The 18,599-nt window shown below is 42.0% G+C and overlaps 1 protein-coding gene and 1 long non-coding RNA gene across 4 annotated transcripts; one reads left to right on the top strand and one right to left on the bottom strand.

Moving 5' to 3' along the window:
• Positions 1-4,216: 4,216 nt before the first annotated feature.
• On the bottom strand, positions 4,217-16,137 carry smarcc1a (SWI/SNF related, matrix associated, actin dependent regulator of chromatin, subfamily c, member 1a). Of its 2 annotated transcripts, none has more exons than XM_053611842.1 (28): positions 15,855-16,137; positions 14,639-14,758; positions 14,315-14,400; positions 14,095-14,176; positions 13,834-13,926; positions 13,682-13,751; positions 13,405-13,474; positions 12,124-12,199; positions 11,899-12,024; positions 11,581-11,699; positions 11,365-11,492; positions 11,201-11,260; positions 10,974-11,011; positions 10,671-10,792; positions 10,075-10,146; positions 9,728-9,841; positions 9,476-9,629; positions 9,210-9,320; positions 9,032-9,091; positions 8,620-8,878; positions 8,290-8,451; positions 7,884-7,939; positions 7,209-7,359; positions 6,777-6,943; positions 6,424-6,558; positions 6,016-6,298; positions 5,760-5,873; positions 4,217-5,542 (listed from the first exon to the last, which is right to left on the bottom strand). In XM_053611842.1, exons 1-28 carry the CDS (start codon positions 16,047-16,049, stop codon positions 5,442-5,444), a joined length of 3,324 nt encoding a protein of 1,107 aa, XP_053467817.1. In that variant the 5' UTR covers positions 16,050-16,137; the 3' UTR covers positions 4,217-5,441. The 2 variants fall into 2 exon arrangements, with proteins under 2 accessions (XP_053467817.1, XP_053467818.1); XM_053611843.1 differs by having other exon boundaries at positions 15,963-16,137.
• Positions 16,138-16,757: 620 nt separating this feature from the next.
• Positions 16,758-18,415, top strand: LOC128599845 (uncharacterized). 2 transcript variants are annotated; one of them, XR_008384476.1, is made up of 4 exons: positions 16,892-16,913; positions 17,093-17,120; positions 17,216-17,595; positions 17,915-18,415. It is a non-coding gene; the product is annotated as an uncharacterized LOC128599845 (long non-coding RNA). The 2 variants fall into 2 exon arrangements; XR_008384475.1 differs by having other exon boundaries at positions 16,758-17,266; positions 17,424-17,595.
• Positions 18,416-18,599: the final 184 nt, after the last annotated feature.

The raw sequence follows: 18,599 nt of genomic DNA, 5'->3' as shown, positions 1-18,599 counted from the left end.
TGTTAGAAAAAGCATGAGGGTTGAATGTGAACGTATGAGCAGAATGTTTGCTTGTGAAATAAATGAGAAACCCGGTGATTAGGTGTTTGGGAGAACGGCGAGACTCTGAAGAAACATTTACTGAAATAAAACAGATGAACCATCGATATGGCCAAAGAAGTGTAAAAAACGTTTTTACATACCTTCTAAACATAAACCTTTTACGTTTAGAAACGTTTAAAAGTGCTGGTTAAAAGAATCGTGCGTTTTGTTTCAACTATAAAGAAGTTTCCAGAAAATGGTTCAGTAACGAGGATACTTACACAGAGCCGTCGCTAAATACGTAAGATGTGTCGATGGTTTGACGTCCCGTGTTGCCGCTGGCTGGCAGTCGAGTCGTGTACAGTTATGACCTCTGTAACACTGTTCTGAATGTGTGATCTGTGTGATCCTAATCCTAATCCTAATCCTAATACTAATCCTAATACTAATCCTAATCCTAATACTAATCCTAATCCTAATCCTAATACTAATCCTAATCCTAATCCTAATCCTAATACTAATACTAATCCTAATACTAATCCTAATACTAATCCTAATACTAATACTAATCCTAATACTAATCCTAATACTAATACTAATCCTAATCCTAATACTAATCCTAATACTAATCCTAATCCTAATCCTAATACTAATCCTAATACTAATACTAATCCTAATCCTAATACTAATCCTAATACTAATACTAATCCTAATCCTAATACTAATCCTAATACTAATACTAATCCTAATCCTAATACTAATCCTAATACTAATCCTAATCCTAATACTAATACTAATCCTAATACTAATCCTAATACTAATCCTAATCCTAATACTAATCCTAATCCTAATCCTAATACTAATACTAATCCTAATACTAATACTAATCCTAATCCTAATCCTAATACTAATACTAATCCTAATCCTAATACTAATCCTAATACTAATCCTAATCCTAATACTAATACTAATCCTAATCCTAATACTAATACTAATCCTAATCCTAATACTAATCCTAATACTAATCCTAATACTAATACTAATCCTAATCCTAATACTAATCCTAATACTAATCCTAATACTAATACTAATACTAATCCTAATCCTAATACTAATCCTAATACTAATACTAATACTAATCCTAATCCTAATACTAATACTAATCCTAATACTAATCCTAATACTAATACTAATCCTAATCCTAATACTAATACTAATACTAATCCTAATACTAATCCTAATACTAATCCTAATCCTAATACTAATCCTAATACTAATCCTAATACTAATACTAATCCTAATCCTAATACTAATCCTAATACTAATCCTAATACTAATACTAATCCTAATCCTAATCCTAATACTAATACTAATCCTAATACTAATACTAATCCTAATCCTAATACTAATCCTAATCCTAATCCTAATACTAATCCTAATACTAATCCTAATCCTAATCCTAATACTAATCCTAATACTAATACTAATACTAATCCTAATACTAATCCTAATACTAATCCTAATACTAATACTAATCCTAATACTAATCCTAATACTAATACTAATCCTAATCCTAATACTAATCCTAATACTAATCCTAATCCTAATCCTAATACTAATCCTAATACTAATACTAATCCTAATCCTAATACTAATCCTAATACTAATACTAATCCTAATCCTAATACTAATCCTAATACTAATACTAATCCTAATACTAATCCTAATACTAATCCTAATCCTAATACTAATACTAATCCTAATACTAATCCTAATACTAATCCTAATCCTAATACTAATCCTAATCCTAATCCTAATACTAATACTAATCCTAATACTAATACTAATCCTAATCCTAATCCTAATACTAATACTAATCCTAATCCTAATACTAATCCTAATACTAATCCTAATCCTAATACTAATACTAATCCTAATCCTAATACTAATACTAATCCTAATACTAATCCTAATACTAATCCTAATACTAATCCTAATCCTAATACTAATCCTAATCCTAATACTAATACTAATCCTAATACTAATACTAATCCTAATACTAATACTAATCCTAATCCTAATCCTAATACTAATACTAATCCTAATCCTAATACTAATCCTAATACTAATCCTAATACTAATACTAATCCTAATACTAATCCTAATCCTAATACTAATCCTAATCCTAATACTAATCCTAATACTAATCCTAATCCTAATCCCCCTAGAGGAGCGCTGTGTATTCACCAAGAGGACCTGCTGAAATGAGAGACCCTAGTGTCACCCCCCCACCCCGCTCATAAATTAGGTTACCTACAGAAATGTCGGCCCGGGAAGCACAAAGGGTCATAAACCAGCACACACTACTTTGATTGACAGTTTGACAGAAAGTGTGTGATATAAGTACTCCTCTGTCTCTCGGTCTACCTGTCTGTCTTCCAGTCCATGTATTTGTCTACCTGTCTGTCTCTCAGCCTACCCGTGTATCGATTGGAATTAATATCTATGTCCTGTTTTATATTGCACAAATAATGCGCGCGCACACACACACACACTCTCTGTTTCTATGGAAACTCGTTCAGAGATGCTGTGGTCCAGCAGACGAGACGTTTGGTGAGCGACACGTTACAGTTAAATTCACACAGGCTAAATAACCCATATTTCCTCTCTCTCTCTCTCTCTCTCTCACACACACACACACACACACACACACACACACACACACACACACACTCTGTGCAGCTCACATGAACCGTCACTGTTTTTTGTTTATATTCAGGTTATAAAGTAGTAGAAGGTCTCTTCCACATCACTTGATGTTGAAGGCACCTAAGCGTTTATGAATGCTATGAAGCAAACACATTTAGTTCCCCACTAGACTGTAGAGCTGAGATTAGACTGAGATCAGACACATACAGAAAAACATCAGAATAGCAACATAAGAACCGAAGAAGGAAACCAGCAGAACGAGGAAGTCCATTAGAGCAGGGAAGGACACCGCGTCCTGAAAGTGACCAGTAGTGGAGTTTTAATTCCGTCTCTGATTAACGACGCCACGCAGAGCGAGATCAAAACACAAGCCATAAAAAGCATTTCAGCCTGGGCCGTGTTCCAACACCGCTTTTAACTCGGACTCGTCCACTTCCAGGGACGTTCCATTACTTTATCAGCTCAGATGAAGTGTGTCAGTAGAGGAACCGAGCCAGAATCATCACCACCACAGCTTACCCAGAAGGCAGTGCTGCAAAATGGCAGATAAGGACGAATTTTAAATAATGTAATTTTACAAACCTCTCAGACTTGAACACGCGAAGTATGGCTCGTGTTCCAGCTGGATGCTGATCTGATCTCACGTGTGCGGTTTGATCAGGAGCTAAAGTAACAGTCTTAAAAGCGAAGAAAGGTGTCCGTGCTGTAATTTTATCATTAGAATCAACATTTTACTTTGTTGCTTAGCAACAAGCTCGTTGTGTTTAAATATCCTTAAAAAGATATTTCACAGCTCCGCCTCTAGGTGACGGAGACGCGGTCTGGGATTTCGGGTTGTCCGTCCGTCCGTCCGAGATTCTCGTTCAGATCCCAAGAAGGTTAGGTTGAATATTTGTAGGATTTATTATTGTGGAATTATCAGCTGAGGACGTGATCAGATTTAGGAATTGATCCTAACAGGGTCAAAATCACAGCAAGGTCAAATCTCTGAACGGATCAGACTTGATCAGACTTGCTAGCGGTGGAGGCGTCCCAGTCAACACCATTGGCATCAAGTTCTACTTGTTTTGCAGAATAAAAGCAGTTATTTGAAATGATAATAATAATAATAATAATAATATTAGCGAGTGCTGAGTCCTCCACCAGCGGAGACGATCAGCGTGATACCAACATTTGTTCTGAATTTATGGGATTTCCAAGAAAACCAAATTTCTTTGTACACTCGTACGAATGATTCAGGAAGAACCCCCTTCGTCTCCAGCCCCATAAATAAAGCCCGGTGTTCATCTTCCTTCACGTTACTGTTAACCTGATAAAAACTGACGCTCTGGAGTTCTCCAGCAGCACGACCTAGTCTCACGTTTGTCGTAGCGACAACGAGCCACGCACGTTATTGTGCCCTCAATCACAGACCAGGGTGTTCGAGGACTCGGGGAAATGCTGAGCAGGTGTGTGTTCTCAAACAGGAAGATAAAGTACAGACGTGTGCGTATAAAAAGGGCCACAGCAGTTTATTTCAGGGTTTCAGTACCACTTACATGATAAAAAGCTCAATGTGCCAGGAACAGAGGCGTCTACACAAAGTTTATTCTCTTAAAAATACATCATCATCATCATCATCGTCATCGTCATCACGCTTAAACTCATACATGGTCATGAAGCGGGGGGGGGGGGGATCCTGTGTTACAGAACAGTACAGTGTGGAAGCTCTACACAAGTGTGTAACTCTGTGTGTGTGTGTGTATGTATATGAGTGAGAGAGAGTAGTGTAACGTGGGAAAAGAGATCACCTGAGGAAAAGGAGGATAAAAACCAACCTCCACACAGCAGTAACGCAGCAGTCACACGGGCAGAGAGAGAGAGAGAGAGAGAGAGAGAGAGAGAGAGAGAGAGAGAGAGTGTGTGAGAGAGAGAGAGAGAGAGTGTGAGAGAGAGAGAGAGAGAGAGAGAGAGAGAGAGAGAGAGAGAGTGTGAGAGAGAGAGAGAGAGAGAGAGAGAGAGAGAGAGAGTGTGAGAGAGAGAGAGAGAGAGAGAGAGGCAGAGTGCTAGTATGTGAGAGAAAATTTAAATAAAGGAGAGCGCAAAAGAGAACGAGATACAGATGACAGCGATAAAGGGAAACCAGGGGAGAAAGAAATTAGAGAGAGAGAGAGAGAGAGAGAGAGAGAGAGAGAGAGAGAGAGAGAGAGGTAGTAGAGACAGAGGTAGAGTGAAGCAGAACTATATTAGGAGCTCAGGAGCTCTAAAGGCCAAACACACACATACACTGTAATAGAGGTGTGTGTGTGTGTGTGTGTGTGTATATATGTGTTACAAGCCAGAGAGTTTCATAAAACACACACACAGTCCAGCAGAGAGGTAGATTCTAAGACATAAGGAAGAAAAGAAGCTCAACCTGACACACAAACGCAAACACACACACACACACACACACACACACACACACAGAGAGCAGGGGTAGAAGCTGTTTCCAAGCTCCGAGTTAACAGTGTACAGTGTGTATCAGTAGCACAAGGTCTGTGTGTGTGAGAGAGAGTGACACACACACACACACACACACACACACACACACACACACACACACACGTAAGAGAAGGGAGAGAGAACCTCCGAGTGTGAGTGTGTGTGGTCAGTAAAGGTGTGAGAGCAGATCTATATCAGGAGCTGCATTAAAGAGAAGAGACACGCGAGTGTGTGTCTGTGTGGGCGTGTTAGTTTTCAGGTGGGCGGACAGGAAGTGAGGTCACTGGAGCCGACGGAATCGCATCAGGCTGTGCAGAAGACGGAGGAGGAGGAGGAAGGGGGCCAGGGTCTGCAAGGGTGAAATAAATGATAGTTAGGATCCCGAAGAACCCGTTTACACACATTACATCACGTCCCTGTGGACAAGCGGTTACTATAGAAACGATAACATTAATATAAACCGGCGTTACGGTCAGAGCTGCTGTTATAGAGAATTAATCAACACCTTCTGACCAATCACAGTGCAGGATTCAGCAGCACTGTGGGGTAATGGTGTAAACACTCACACATGCCGTTCGGGGCTCCGGGATGTCTGGAGCTCATCATAGGGGGCAACGCGCCAGGGGGGGCACCGGGCATCATACGGCCAGGCATGGGCTGCCCTGGTCCAACCATCGGACCTGCGCACACACACAGTGCATTCTGGGTAAACAGAGCCTGAAGTCTACAGTGATGCTGAATGTCTTTGAATTTATAAATGTCACGGGTGTGTTTAGAAGAGAATGAGAGTGTGTGTGCGCGTGTGTGTGTGCGCGTGCTGACCTGTCTGTGGAGGATGGTGAGGTCCCATGGGGTGGTGCATTGTGGGATATCCGGGCCCAGGGTGTATACCTGCAGGAGGGATATGAGATGGGGGAGGTGCACCGTGCGAGGGAGGCGGAGCTCCATGTTGAGAGGGCGGGGCTAGCTGTCCATGCTGAGCTGCGGCCGCCGCTGCTGCCGCCTGTTGCTCCATCTGCTGGCGTGCTTTCATCTCCGCATACTTTAGCTGCTCCATGTGGAACGCCTGCCTCTCAGTCAGCAACTGCTGCCTCTGCAACTCCAGCTGTAGAGAGCGCGAGAGAGAGCGCGCGAGAGAGCGCGAGAGAGAGCGCGAGAGAGAGTTTCACCACCATATTTAAACATTATTGCTGATCAGAAAGAGCGAGAGCAGAGATGTTTGAGCCTCACCGCCTCTTTCTCTCGGTCCATGATGGTCTCCAGCTCCTCGAAGTGACGCAGTTTAATCTCTAACTTCTTCATCTGCGTCTCCACCAGCAGCGCCACCAGGGACTTGATCTTCCTCTCCTCCACTGCTGCCAAGTGCTGAAAGGGAGAGGGACGTGTACGCCCACAAACAGGTACGTTTATAAACACCTCAGGGATTTCTGCTCCACCCTGCTCGAGAGACACGTCCAGATGGTACGCTCCAACACTTTCTAGAGTTTTCTTTCGGTTTCATTCGTACTCGTGTTCATTCGTTAATGTTTGTGAACTGTTAGAAGTGTGTGTGTGTGTGTGTGTGTGTGTGTGTGTGTGTGTACCTTAGCCTTGGTGGCAGCGGAGGCGAGAGCGGCAGCCGCAGCAGTGGCGATGTTTCCCTCTCCGATATCGAGCTCCAACTTCTTCTTGCCCTCTTCTGTCGACTCTTCCTCCTCCTCTCCCTCCTTTCCTCCTTCAGTCACCTCCATCGCCTCCTCCTTCTCTTTCTCTGAGGTCATCAAAAGAGCGACATCACATCACACACACATCACACACACACACACACACACCATCATCAGGGTACATCCACAACTCTCATGCACACTAAACAGATAAATAAATACTCGTTAGCACACAGATTTTTAATTTTTAAAAAAACCCGGCTCCGTTTCCATAACTACGACTTCTCCATTTTATTCTGTTATTTCTTTAAGCACCATTTAAAAATTCACTAAACTCTTGGACACTAGTTCAGATTAAAGTGCGAGCGTTACCGTCAGCAGCACTCGCTTCCTTCATCTCTCCTCCGTCACCCTCCTCTTCCTCACCCTCAGGTTTCTCCACTGCCTCGCTCTTCACCTTCTCCCCCTCTGCCGGTTTCTCTCCTGCCTCGCTCGCTTTCTCCGTCTCGTCCTTACACTCCGTCTGTGACACGCACACACACGCACACACACCATATGAAAATAAAGGAACATTTTACAGAGACTCATGCTGTGCCTGAAACCGCTCCCTATCTCCTATATAGTGCACTTTATCGGGTGTCGGCCATTTTGTAGTGGTGTCCAAATTCTGAGTGAACAACTTCATTCCCTACATTTATACCCACAATGCACTCTGATTTCGAACAGACAGCCAGCTTGCACTCGCCAACGCGAGATGGAGATAGAACACAGAAGAAAAATAAACATGGCGGACGGCAACGTTAACAAATTTTTTTTTATTATCTTTTTTATTAATTAAATTACATCCATATCGAGACATTTCGAAGCAAAACGATAGAGAATATCGACTGGCACAGTATTTATTTTCAGACACTTAGTCTGCTATATATAATAAGTTTATTATTATATATAGTCAAAGTGCCTGGCGCTAACGTTCATAAATAAAAACGACCTCGTATTGGTTTGAGTGCACTAGACGAGCGTTAAATCAGCCGTGACTTCGCTCACCTTCTCTCCCTGCTGAGACTCTGACTCCGTCTCCACCTTCTCCGTTTCTGTGGGTTCTGAGAAACACACACCGCCACATCCCAAAAAATAAATCATCATCATCATCATCATCATCATCAAGTGTGCAATCTTACTACGCTGGTGGTTTTGTAACTGTAAAGATTTATAAGGTATTTGAGCAGTAATCACTTGGGCACATTTTTACATAGTACAGATGACGCCCTCTGCTGGAGACGACTGGTGTAACAGAGCAGCACCAGATATTTAAGTAACAATACCTGCACTCCAGTACGACTTAAATCTTCCTCGAACACACCTGGAGTGTGAAGCCATAGCTCATACATCAGTGTGCACAGTATCACCACACATACTGCGTTCTCAGTGAGGAGGAGAATAATATCAGTACCGGTTTTCTCCGGTTCGTCCGGCGCGGTTCCCGCGATGCCGCTGCTCTCCAGGCCGTAGGAGGGGTCGACTTTCCCCGTGCTCTTTGCTGCCTCCTGAACTTTCTTCACATGAGCTTCAACCAGCTCGGCTGGGACCTCCTCCCTCACGCGGGAGAACTCCTCTATATATATTATTTATATTTATAATATAATATAATATATAAACACACACACACACACACACACACAACAGTGCAAATTTAAACAATTATAAATCACATTAATGTTAAAATCACATTCTTACTATATAGTATAGTATCACACACACACACACACACACACACACACACCGAGAGCAGCCTTAGCGGCAGCCGCAGCCACTCTAGGGTCCACCACGGATGCGAGGAAGGCCACAGTGCTCATGACGGGGTTTCCTGATTGGCTGAAGGGGACAGGCTGATAGGCGAGGGGTCCGAGAGACGCCTCCGAACTCTCCAGGTACGGGTCCTCGATGGGCAGACGCAGGAAGTGAAGGATACACTCGTCCTGCGTCCGGCTGCCAACGTGCTCAGAAACCTTGTTCCAGTCGTCCTTGTACATCTCCAGAGCCTAGAGCAGACCGAAAAGCATTCATCAGAACCTAAAACAAAGAAATCATCACCCAAAGCAGCCCAAAAGATCAATGATCTCTCTCACACACACACACACACACACACACACACAGTAGAGAAACTCGGCAGTGTGATTTTTTTATAATGTCACCTCTAATAACAGCAGAGTTTCTTGCTCGGTCCAATCTCGTGCACCGCTTCCTCCTTTACTCTGGAGAAAACACACACACACACACACACACACACACACACAATTAATTTAATCCAAGAGCTCAGGCGCTCACTTTCCCAGAGACACGTTTATATGAGTTAACGGTCCAGGAGCTCACCTTAGGGTTCTTCTTGGAGTACATATCTGTCCTGAGGCCAAAGTTCTGCAGGTCTGTGGGTTTTTCTTTGCCTTTCTCTGGGAAGCTGAGCATCTGCTGAGCTGAAGGAACCTGACACACAGGAACATAAAGGGCATAAAAAAATACCTCATCGTTTACTCGCCAATTAAACACACAACAGGTCACGTAATGTCGTGTAAAGGTCACTTAACGCAGTTTATACACCGACAGCTCAGTATTAACAGGAACAGTGTGTGGACGCTGACCTGCGGAGGGCGGTGGTGTAGAGGGACGAGGCCTGACGGTGTATCAGCCAGGACGTTAAAGTGTGGTGTGGGTGGAGGACCCATGGGCATCGGCCTGCTCTCCGCATCCACCTGATAGTTAACGAGACCCCACTGCTCCAGAAACGCGTGCACCCTGAGGAATAACAACACACACCATATTAATGCGATCCTTCCATACAACCAGAGCGACTGTGTGTGTGTGTGTGTGTGTGTGTGTGTGTGTGTGCACACCTCATGACAGCACACACGTCTCCAGTGAGGTTGCGTCTGCAGGAAGTGGAAGTGAGGTATTCCTGAGGGTTCAACCGGTACGTATCGATCATGAAGTTACGATACGCTAGATATCTAAACAAAAACAAACAAACAAACAAACTAACTGTTAGATAGAGACATGGCATGCCATCTTGGAATAATTCATATTCCATTTAAAAAAGTGCAATCAATGAACAAATCAATAAATACATCAATAAAGTTATTTTAGTGACTTAGCATTTCTGATCTGGATTTTAGGAAATGATTTAAAGTGAAAACTAGAACACGGTCTTACTGAAAGATGAATGAAATGAAACGAAACTTACATCTCGGGGGATTTAGACTTGTTTTTTCCATTGAAGAACTCGGGCAAGGCTCGTCTCTCTATTTCATGAATCCTGGACACACACACACACGCGTGTACACACACACACACACACGATACACACTTAAATAAAATAAAAATTCTAAAAAGCAGTTGCTATTATCAGAGTAATATATTATTGGTGGAAATCGCAGTGATAAATTGAGCAGCAGGGGGCGCTCATGTGCACATCACCTGCAGTAAATGCAGTTAAACGCTTTCTACGATAAATTCGATCAGAAACAGAGGCAGGGCCATATACAGAAGTGGCGTCGGATATAATAAACTGTTTGATGAGCCGTTATTTAAAAGGTCTACAAAAATGATTTCACTTTTATGTTAATAAAATCACATTTTTATAATAAATACTGAAATACTAAACAATCAGAATGTAAATAGTTTTATTAAAAAAAAAGAAAAAAACACAACTCCTTTTAGAGTTTTATTATCAGTAGCCCTAATAAGTATTAATTTATTAGTCTTGGCTCCAACACACACACACACACACACACACACACACACACACACACACAGGATGTGTGAGACAGAAGCTCTTACGAGTTGTAGTCGAACCAGGCGGAGTAGCTGGGAATGATGATGTGATGCGTTTGCTCCGTCACGTTATCCTCGCCAGAGTCCATCAGACGGTTTACCTCCGTTTTACTCTGTTCATCATCATCCTGTCTCACACACGCGTGTACATGCACACGCGCACACACACACAAAATTGTTTACATCCGTTGCTGATGAAGGTAGTACAGTTTATCGCTATACCACATCAGTTTCACACACTGAACAGTGGACTGAGCCTCACACACACACACACACACACACACACACACACACGATAAAATGTCTTACCTTCCCCCCAGAACCCACAGAGCTGTCTTCCTGTTCATCTGAGAGACAGAGAGAGAGAGAGAGAGAGAGAGAGAGAGAGAGAGAGAAACTGAACATTATTCCTGTCAGTACAGAAGATCAGATTATTCTTCATCATTATGAAATAATTTATTTTATGTAAACATTGTAAGATAATTGACTTTTTCTTTATTATTTTACTGATGTATACAGACAGGGGGCGCTCTTACCCAGATCAGCCATGGTTCCTCCTTTAACCGGCGCGTTCTCGCTGTCCTTCTTCTGATTAACTGCAGGAAAAAAAAAACCCAGATAAATAAATAATCCCTCAAAATTCCCTCAGAAGTTGTGTTTGTGTGTATGTGTGTGTGTGTGTGTGTGTGTGTTAGTTAACCATTTTTGGGCAGAGAAACCTCCTCCATTCCCGGAACAGGAGACGGATCCTCCATGTCTTTGGTGAGATCTTCATCCTGCTCATCATCGTCACGATGACCTCTGCGCTTCCAGTGCGGCCCGGAGCTCCTGAAACCGCAGAGACGAGTGTGAGAACGATTTGGAACACACTCTTAACCCTTTGTGTGTGTGTGTGTGTGTGTGTGTGTGTAAGTACCCTCTCTTGCTGCCCTTCTTGCGGGATTCTGCGGGGGTGCTCGGGGGGGACGGGGAGCGCCGCCTCTTCTTCCCTCCGCCCAGAGACTTTCGCTCCTTACGATCAGGTGTACGGGAAGACTGATCAGTAACCACGGCAACGGGATGAAGGATGAGAGAAAGAGCGAGAGAATGCGAAAATGAACGAGAGAATGGAACGGTTTCACACACAGCAGGGCGAAAAGAGGAGGAGGATGAGGAGGAGGAAGGGTGGAGAGTGTGGGGGTGATACAGATGGGTGACGCAGACCTGAGCGGTCGAGTTAGCGGTGTTAGCTTACCTCCTCCTCTTTAGGGAAGATGCGCTGGCGGAAATTGACCGGCTTCCTGTTCTCGTCTACTTCATAATCTTCCTCGTTCATCCACTCGTTAAACGCGTCCGTGTCCAGGACCCATTTGGTGTGCACCTGGAGCAGGTAACATCCAAAAAATAAACAAACGTGATTGGAAGAACATTATTATTATTATTATTATAGTCTGACAGAACATTATGCCAATCTTCTCACCCTCCACGGTTTCTCCGAGCTCGGAGGATCCTCAATTTCACCGTCCACATCGCTGGTGGAAACCCAGGTATCATAACTGCACACACAATAAACCCAAAATATGAGGTGTGTTGATACCAGTGTCGTTCTAAATCTATCAGAGGGAGTTCAAATGGCGCAGCGTGCAGTCAGAATCTCATTCACCTGCCCAGGGGGGCCAACACTGCTAGCAAGAAAATCCTAGCAGGTGAAGGGGAAAAATAAAGCCCTAGTGTATGTGTCAGAGGACGAGACTGACATTTTATATATTTATTGCTACAAATGTGTTAAACAGCAGTAAGAAAATAGTAATGCGTAAACCTAGACTTCATAATGAGCAACTCTTGTTTATTTTTTAATCTCGTCTTCCTGTTCCCAATTGGCTCACAAGGCTGAGGCTCGTCAGTTCACGGGTCAAAGTTCATCTACAACTAAAGCGCAAGAGTCTTTCATGCCCTGTGTCCTTTCCCCTTCAGTGAATCAGCACTTTTATTTGTTGTATTCAGACTGACTGTTTAACTGAAAAATAAAAATCAGTAAAGTGTCATTTTCTGGTGTGTCCACTAGGTGTCAGTGTAGCACGGGGACAGAAATCATAAGCGCTACAGATAAAACCGTAAAAGTTAGCACCTTGGACCGAGCTTATGGAGTTAAATTTGTGCCAAAACTAAACAAATAAACATACCACTTCACAAACAAACTCAGTCTGCTTTTCAAAGGAAAACTCGGCTCTCAAACTAACAAAGCCATTTTCTCACAAATACAGCTAAACAACTTCCTCTTCTACACCAACAGATGGCACTGTCAATTCACAATAGTCTCCCGGGAGAAGCATTACGCTGTACATTACACCACAATACAGTGTAGTAAGCAAATATTACTTTATTATTAAATCCTGAAATAATGTCTGTGATTAACACAAGCTCAAGATATTTTCATGTTTTATTCTACGACAATAACAAGTTTATGCGCCAATTATTCCAATCTCGAACCTCATCTGCCCCAAGAGGACATTTTTATTGGATGTCTCTTAATGATAACATTCAGTGGAGGAAAACTTGGTTGTGGTACTTGGTATGAGTATTGCACACCAAATAAAATTAAAGTTGTTCATTATAGAATCCTGCAGAAAGTCTACACATGCAACGCACTAGTTTTTCCTTTTTCAATTTCTTTATTTTTTCCAATATGATATATAGAAATATATAATATAACTCTAATACACGCTTTGTGTGTGTGTGTGAGAAAGAGAGAGACACACACCTGTCGGGATAATTACCCCAGTGAACCAGCACCTGTTTGTCTTTGCGCATGACGGGACGCAGCCACTCCTCTGAAAAGACAAAAAACAAAACCACACACACATCAGTGAACAAATCAGCTGTAATAACTACAGAGCTGTTACAGTTAGTTTAGATGATCATACGGGAAACATTTAAACTGTAAAAGCTCCAGCAATAAACAGTGACAGTACACAATCAGCACACCACAGTGAGTGTGTGAGTGTGTGTGTGAGTGTGTGTGGAGTGCTTGAGCTGACCTTCCTCTGTCTGAGCTGGAGATGGACAGATAAGATGTGTGGCTTTGGATTTGTCCTCAGTGATGGAGCCCTAAAGAAAAAGAAAAATGTGTCCAAATTAGAACCAGGCTCTAATGTTTACGTACATCACACGTGCCGAGCTCACGTCTGACCTGATGTCTCTTGATGATGTCTTTCAGTTTGCTGGCCTGTTTTTGGTCTACGTCGGATGAGATGTACACGTTTGGCCGAGTTAGACAGTTATTCTGCAGGACGTAACATTACATAGTGAACACACACATCTTATCACAACCTATAATATAATACATCATGTTATATATGCGCTATAATGAACAGTTTACAAATAAAGTTAGATCCAGGAGGTTAAAAAATTTTATTTTTTGTGATGCGATTATCTCAGGTGTGTATTTTACCTGTGCGAGAGTTTTCTCAATATTCATGAACATTTCAACATTTCTGTCCATCCTGGATGGATTCTGCAGATCGAACCGTCGCCTGAGTGAGCACACACGCACACACGAGCACACACACACACACAGTGAGATAAGTAACAGAAAGAAACATGGAGGAGAAAAAACCCACCCAAAAAAAGTCACATCAGCACACGTTCATCATCTTAAAATCCTAACTCACCATCCCTGTTCACTTTTAAACTTGTAAGCAGATCCCAGGATGTGACACAGAGCTCCACCAGCTTTGAAGTCCAAGAAGCTTTTTGCCTAAAGACACGAGACGGACCACGGATGGTTAATCTGATCACAGTATGGACAGTATCTAGACGTAGCGACTACGCAGTGACTCATAACGATATTTCTGATCGGTCCTTTATTCCACTGTCACTGAAAACGTTCACAAATTCTCCTTCTGCAAGACGTCTGTAGACAGATTTCATCACTGACAGGATTAAGGTGATCAGTCGAACCTGCCTGAAAGATAACTGCGTGTGTGTGGACTTACGGGCAGTTTGGTGAGGGCCGGGTTGCTCACTCTGCGTCCGAACGCGTCCTCCTGAAACTGGAGAAGCTGAACCACCAGTCCCGCTAATGATTTACAGGACGGAGAGTCGGGCTGGACGTACTGCACAAAAACAACACACAAAAGGCTGTGTATGCTAATTTATACAGCTGCATGTATACACAAGTGTATAAAAAATTAAGCGCATTAATACAGAAATAAATAACGTTGAGACCTAACATTGTTGGATCATCTGAAGGGTGCCAAAACATTTACAGTGTCAATCTTCTTTCTGTTAAAACGGTGATTTGACAATGACTGAATGAATAAAACAGGTGGGCTACGGTTATTTTCCCCACCCATATTCAAAATAATAATAATCCCGCCTCCTGACCAAGGATTAGCTAGTATCTCATGAATACAAAATCCTGATTGGCTAATGTTAGATCAATATTAATAAACCAACCAATCGTAGCACAGAAGTTGGATACTAGTAGCCAATCGCGACTCAGTAGGCGGGCTTCTGTCGGAACACTGATAGATAAAGCCAAGTTGTTGTTAGCAATGTGCTAATTTCGCTCCACTGACTTAAAAAAAAAACCCAATTATTTCAGAGGATCATGGCATAAAATAATCAGAATTACAACTATTATTTTCTTTGTTAGAGTTCGACACTTCTTGGAACAAGACGAAATATAAAGTTTCGTGTAAAATAAAGACTGAATATTTATTAAACAGAACTTGGCTAAGCTAGCGAATTCTGCTGCTATTATACTGTCTATATACAATCATAATAGACTTTTATTAAAATCTAAACAATAGAACATATGCATATAATATACAATATTACTATAAAAACAAACAAAAAGCGTTAACAAATGAATCATCAGCGTTGGTTAACAGACTCCTTGCTTTAGTAAATAATTTAACTAATTAGATGAACTTTTTTACTGTTAATAACCATTCATTCATATTCATTGTTTACAGCCAAATAAACTATATTTTCACAACTCAAAACAAGAATATATGGTTTAACAGACTTGTGTTAACGCGGTTAACCCGGGACGAAACCCAAACCGCTCCCTACTCCGCGTACAAGTGCACTACAGTATGTACGGAGATAATGAGTCACATACACTATGTAGTGACCTAGAAGTCCATTTGAGACGCCGCCCCCAACATACAGCAGCTAGTTTAGCATTAGCATTATCCAGCTAACCTTTTTGTAGTGTTTTCCGATCCACAGCCGAACCGTCTCGAGTTGAGAAACCGTCTCAGCGCTCTCCCAAAATTTAGCCGACGGCCCGCCGTCCTTTTTTCTGCCTACCGAAGCACCGGATCCACCCTGACCGGCCGTTGATCCTCCCGAGCCCGTGCCGCCCGCCGCAGTCGCCGCAGTTCCCGCAGTCGCCATTGTTTCCTCTCACAGCGAGACGCTACACCATGAAGCTCACCGTGCTAAAATTCGAAAATTAATCTGCGCATGCGCGAGTTTCTCCCGTTGTCTCGCGATCCAATGATGTAGGCGAAGGTTGATTGCGTCACGCAGAAGTAGGAAGTAAATTCCCGATGAGACGAATAAATGATAATAGATGTGTAAAGGTGTCGGTGTAATAAGTTGTAACGTTTTTAAATAGGTCGGGATTGTATAACACATTTGAACACGTCACACATTCACACATCATTCGAATATTAGAAAGACTCAAGACTTTTAGTACTTTTTGTAGTCTTTTCCACAAACTACCTGTCCCATAAAGCAACGCAGGCTCGTCTGGATAAATCAGAGACCGCCATCTCATCCGGGTATTTAGGCCGTAGCGGCGGATACACGGTTAGTTAGTGTTTTTCTGATCCGAATTCCATATATGAAAAAACAAATATAAAGAGCGCCATCTAGTGGACAAAACAATTAACAGCGCATTATTGGTAATTTAACCACCTGCAGTAGTTGTTTTTGTCCACTAGATGTCTCTGTAGACAAGTTTAAAGTCGCAGGTCTGCTTTTATTATCGCCATGATTAAAATAAAAAAAAAAAAGAAGAAAGAAGAAGAACCACAAAAACTACACCAGTGATCTACAGCTGCTCATTATTGCACTGCAGCTTGGTCACGTGCAGAAATTGGGAACCAATCAAAATGTTCTATTTTAAAGAGACTCTTTTTAAAATAAGCCTTCAGAATGATTAGATTGGAAAAACGTGAGGTTCTGGTGAGCAGATAAAATATTTAATAGTAATAATAACAAGTAGTGAAGATCTCAGGCAGCATGAAGGTGTCGGTGAGTTTCCTTTTCTTTGAGCTTCACTGACGTCCTCTATTTTCATTCTGTGTTCTTCTGTGATTATTTAAAAGTTTTAATTGGGTTTTAAACTGTTCAAGGATTATTTGGGTTGTGACTGCTGGTTCTGTATCACTTACAGTTTGAGGATTTAAACTTAATCTGTGTTTTTATTCTAGATCTTTGGTGTATTCTTGATTACCATGGGTTAGTCCAATCAAATCTACTATGTTGTTGTTGATGCCAGATGTCCTTTGTGGGGGTGAGTCACTAACTTGGCAAATTGTTTGTTTGCATTGCAGGATTCTTTTCTCTGAGTCCGGTGTTTCCAGAACATTTTCCTCCTCCCAGCAGTGAGCTTTAAACTCTGCAGCTGATGCATTAAACCATGTTGTACAGACTAATAGTCTACATTAACTTTGCACAGTGAAAAGCAAACCCTAATCACAAGCCAACTAATACTGTATACATGCAGCTTAATGTCTGTTTTGTAATAAATCTCTCTTCCAGTTTGTTATGCTCAGTGGTTTGATCGTGACAATCCTAGTGAATTAGGAGATTATGAAACACTGGCCAACCTGAGAGAAGAATATCTACATGAGCTCTGCCACAAGCCTTTAGCCATTGATGCTCAGACTATGGATGATGTTCCAGCCTCACGCACTGGACAAGTGTTTCAATAGTAAGTTTTCCTTTACAGTTTTCTCCAAGTTGCAGTTTTAAACATAACTAATTTTCTGGGTTATAATGATTCTGATTCAGGACATCACCTTGTCCATTGGTGTTTTACTTTAATAGTACAAGAGTAATGTAATGTGCGTGTGAGTCCCAAAAACCTTGTGAACCAGTACAGCTGATATTTATAGAACCTGTTGTAATTGAGATTGTTCTAGTGTTCTGTAGATTGGATTCTGAATTAAGTGTTTGCTGGAGTTGAGACATGGTTCTGGTGTCAGGTGACTTATGGAAAATGTCAATCTGTCTCTCTCCTCTACAACAAGGTGCAGGGCTTCGCCTATGTGAATTCTCAGCAGGATGAAGGACCGTGTCTAGATTACAAGGTGTGTTTTGGGTGCCCGGCTCCTTGGCCTCCGGCTCCTTGGCCTCCGAGTGCTTGGCCTCCGGCTCCTTGGCCTCCGAGTGCTTGGCCTCTGGCTCCTTGGCCTCCGACTCCGACCGACGTGATGCCTCAGTAAACCCCTTTTCACCTGTCTGTTTTTTCAGTCATCTTATCACCGCCTTCTGTATTCCTATTGCTTCATGTCTCTTTTTAATAACTCAAATGTGTATGAGAACATGTGCTCCAGATCGTCTACAGAATCAGTCACTTGTCTTTGAGATGTTTTTGATCGATTAATCGCATGAACAATTTGTATGCACTCTAATGAGAAACTGATGACTGTAATAAAAATTACCTTCAGTCCTGCTTGTCCGATTCTTGATCTGTGCTCCAAAGGAGTCATGCCAGTTTTGTGGGTTTTTATTAATTTATAGAAATTAACTGCATGTCCCAGATGCTGTAGTTCGTCTACTGTAAACCAAGCAGTAGAAAGAACTTTGATTCTCAAACCATCCTACAAACATACAATACTCACCGACTTGTGTTAAATCGTTAGTAGTGTATATCCTGTGTTCTTGTTTTCATTAAATAAAGCACTAAGTTTTGCACATTTATGTGAAAAATAC

Source organism: Ictalurus furcatus, chromosome 23, assembly GCF_023375685.1.
Source record: "Ictalurus furcatus strain D&B chromosome 23, Billie_1.0, whole genome shotgun sequence".
NCBI classification, from domain to species: domain Eukaryota; kingdom Metazoa; phylum Chordata; class Actinopteri; order Siluriformes; family Ictaluridae; genus Ictalurus; species Ictalurus furcatus.
Note: the sequence above shows the minus strand (reverse complement) of the source record. Positions and strands in the feature narration are given on the sequence as shown.

Coding starts and splice junctions, on each gene's coding strand:
- smarcc1a (XM_053611842.1), bottom strand. CDS start 16,049: ATGGCGACTGCGGGAACTGCGGCGACTGCGGCGGGCGGCACGGGCTCG. Junction 13,475..13,681: donor TCCAGCTCAGACAGAGGAAG/GTCAGCTCAAGC, acceptor TTGTCTTTTCAG/AGGAGTGGCTGCGTCCCGTC. Junction 7,360..7,883: donor AGTCTCAGCAGGGAGAGAAG/GTGAGCGAAGTC, acceptor TGCGTGTCACAG/ACGGAGTGTAAGGACGAGAC.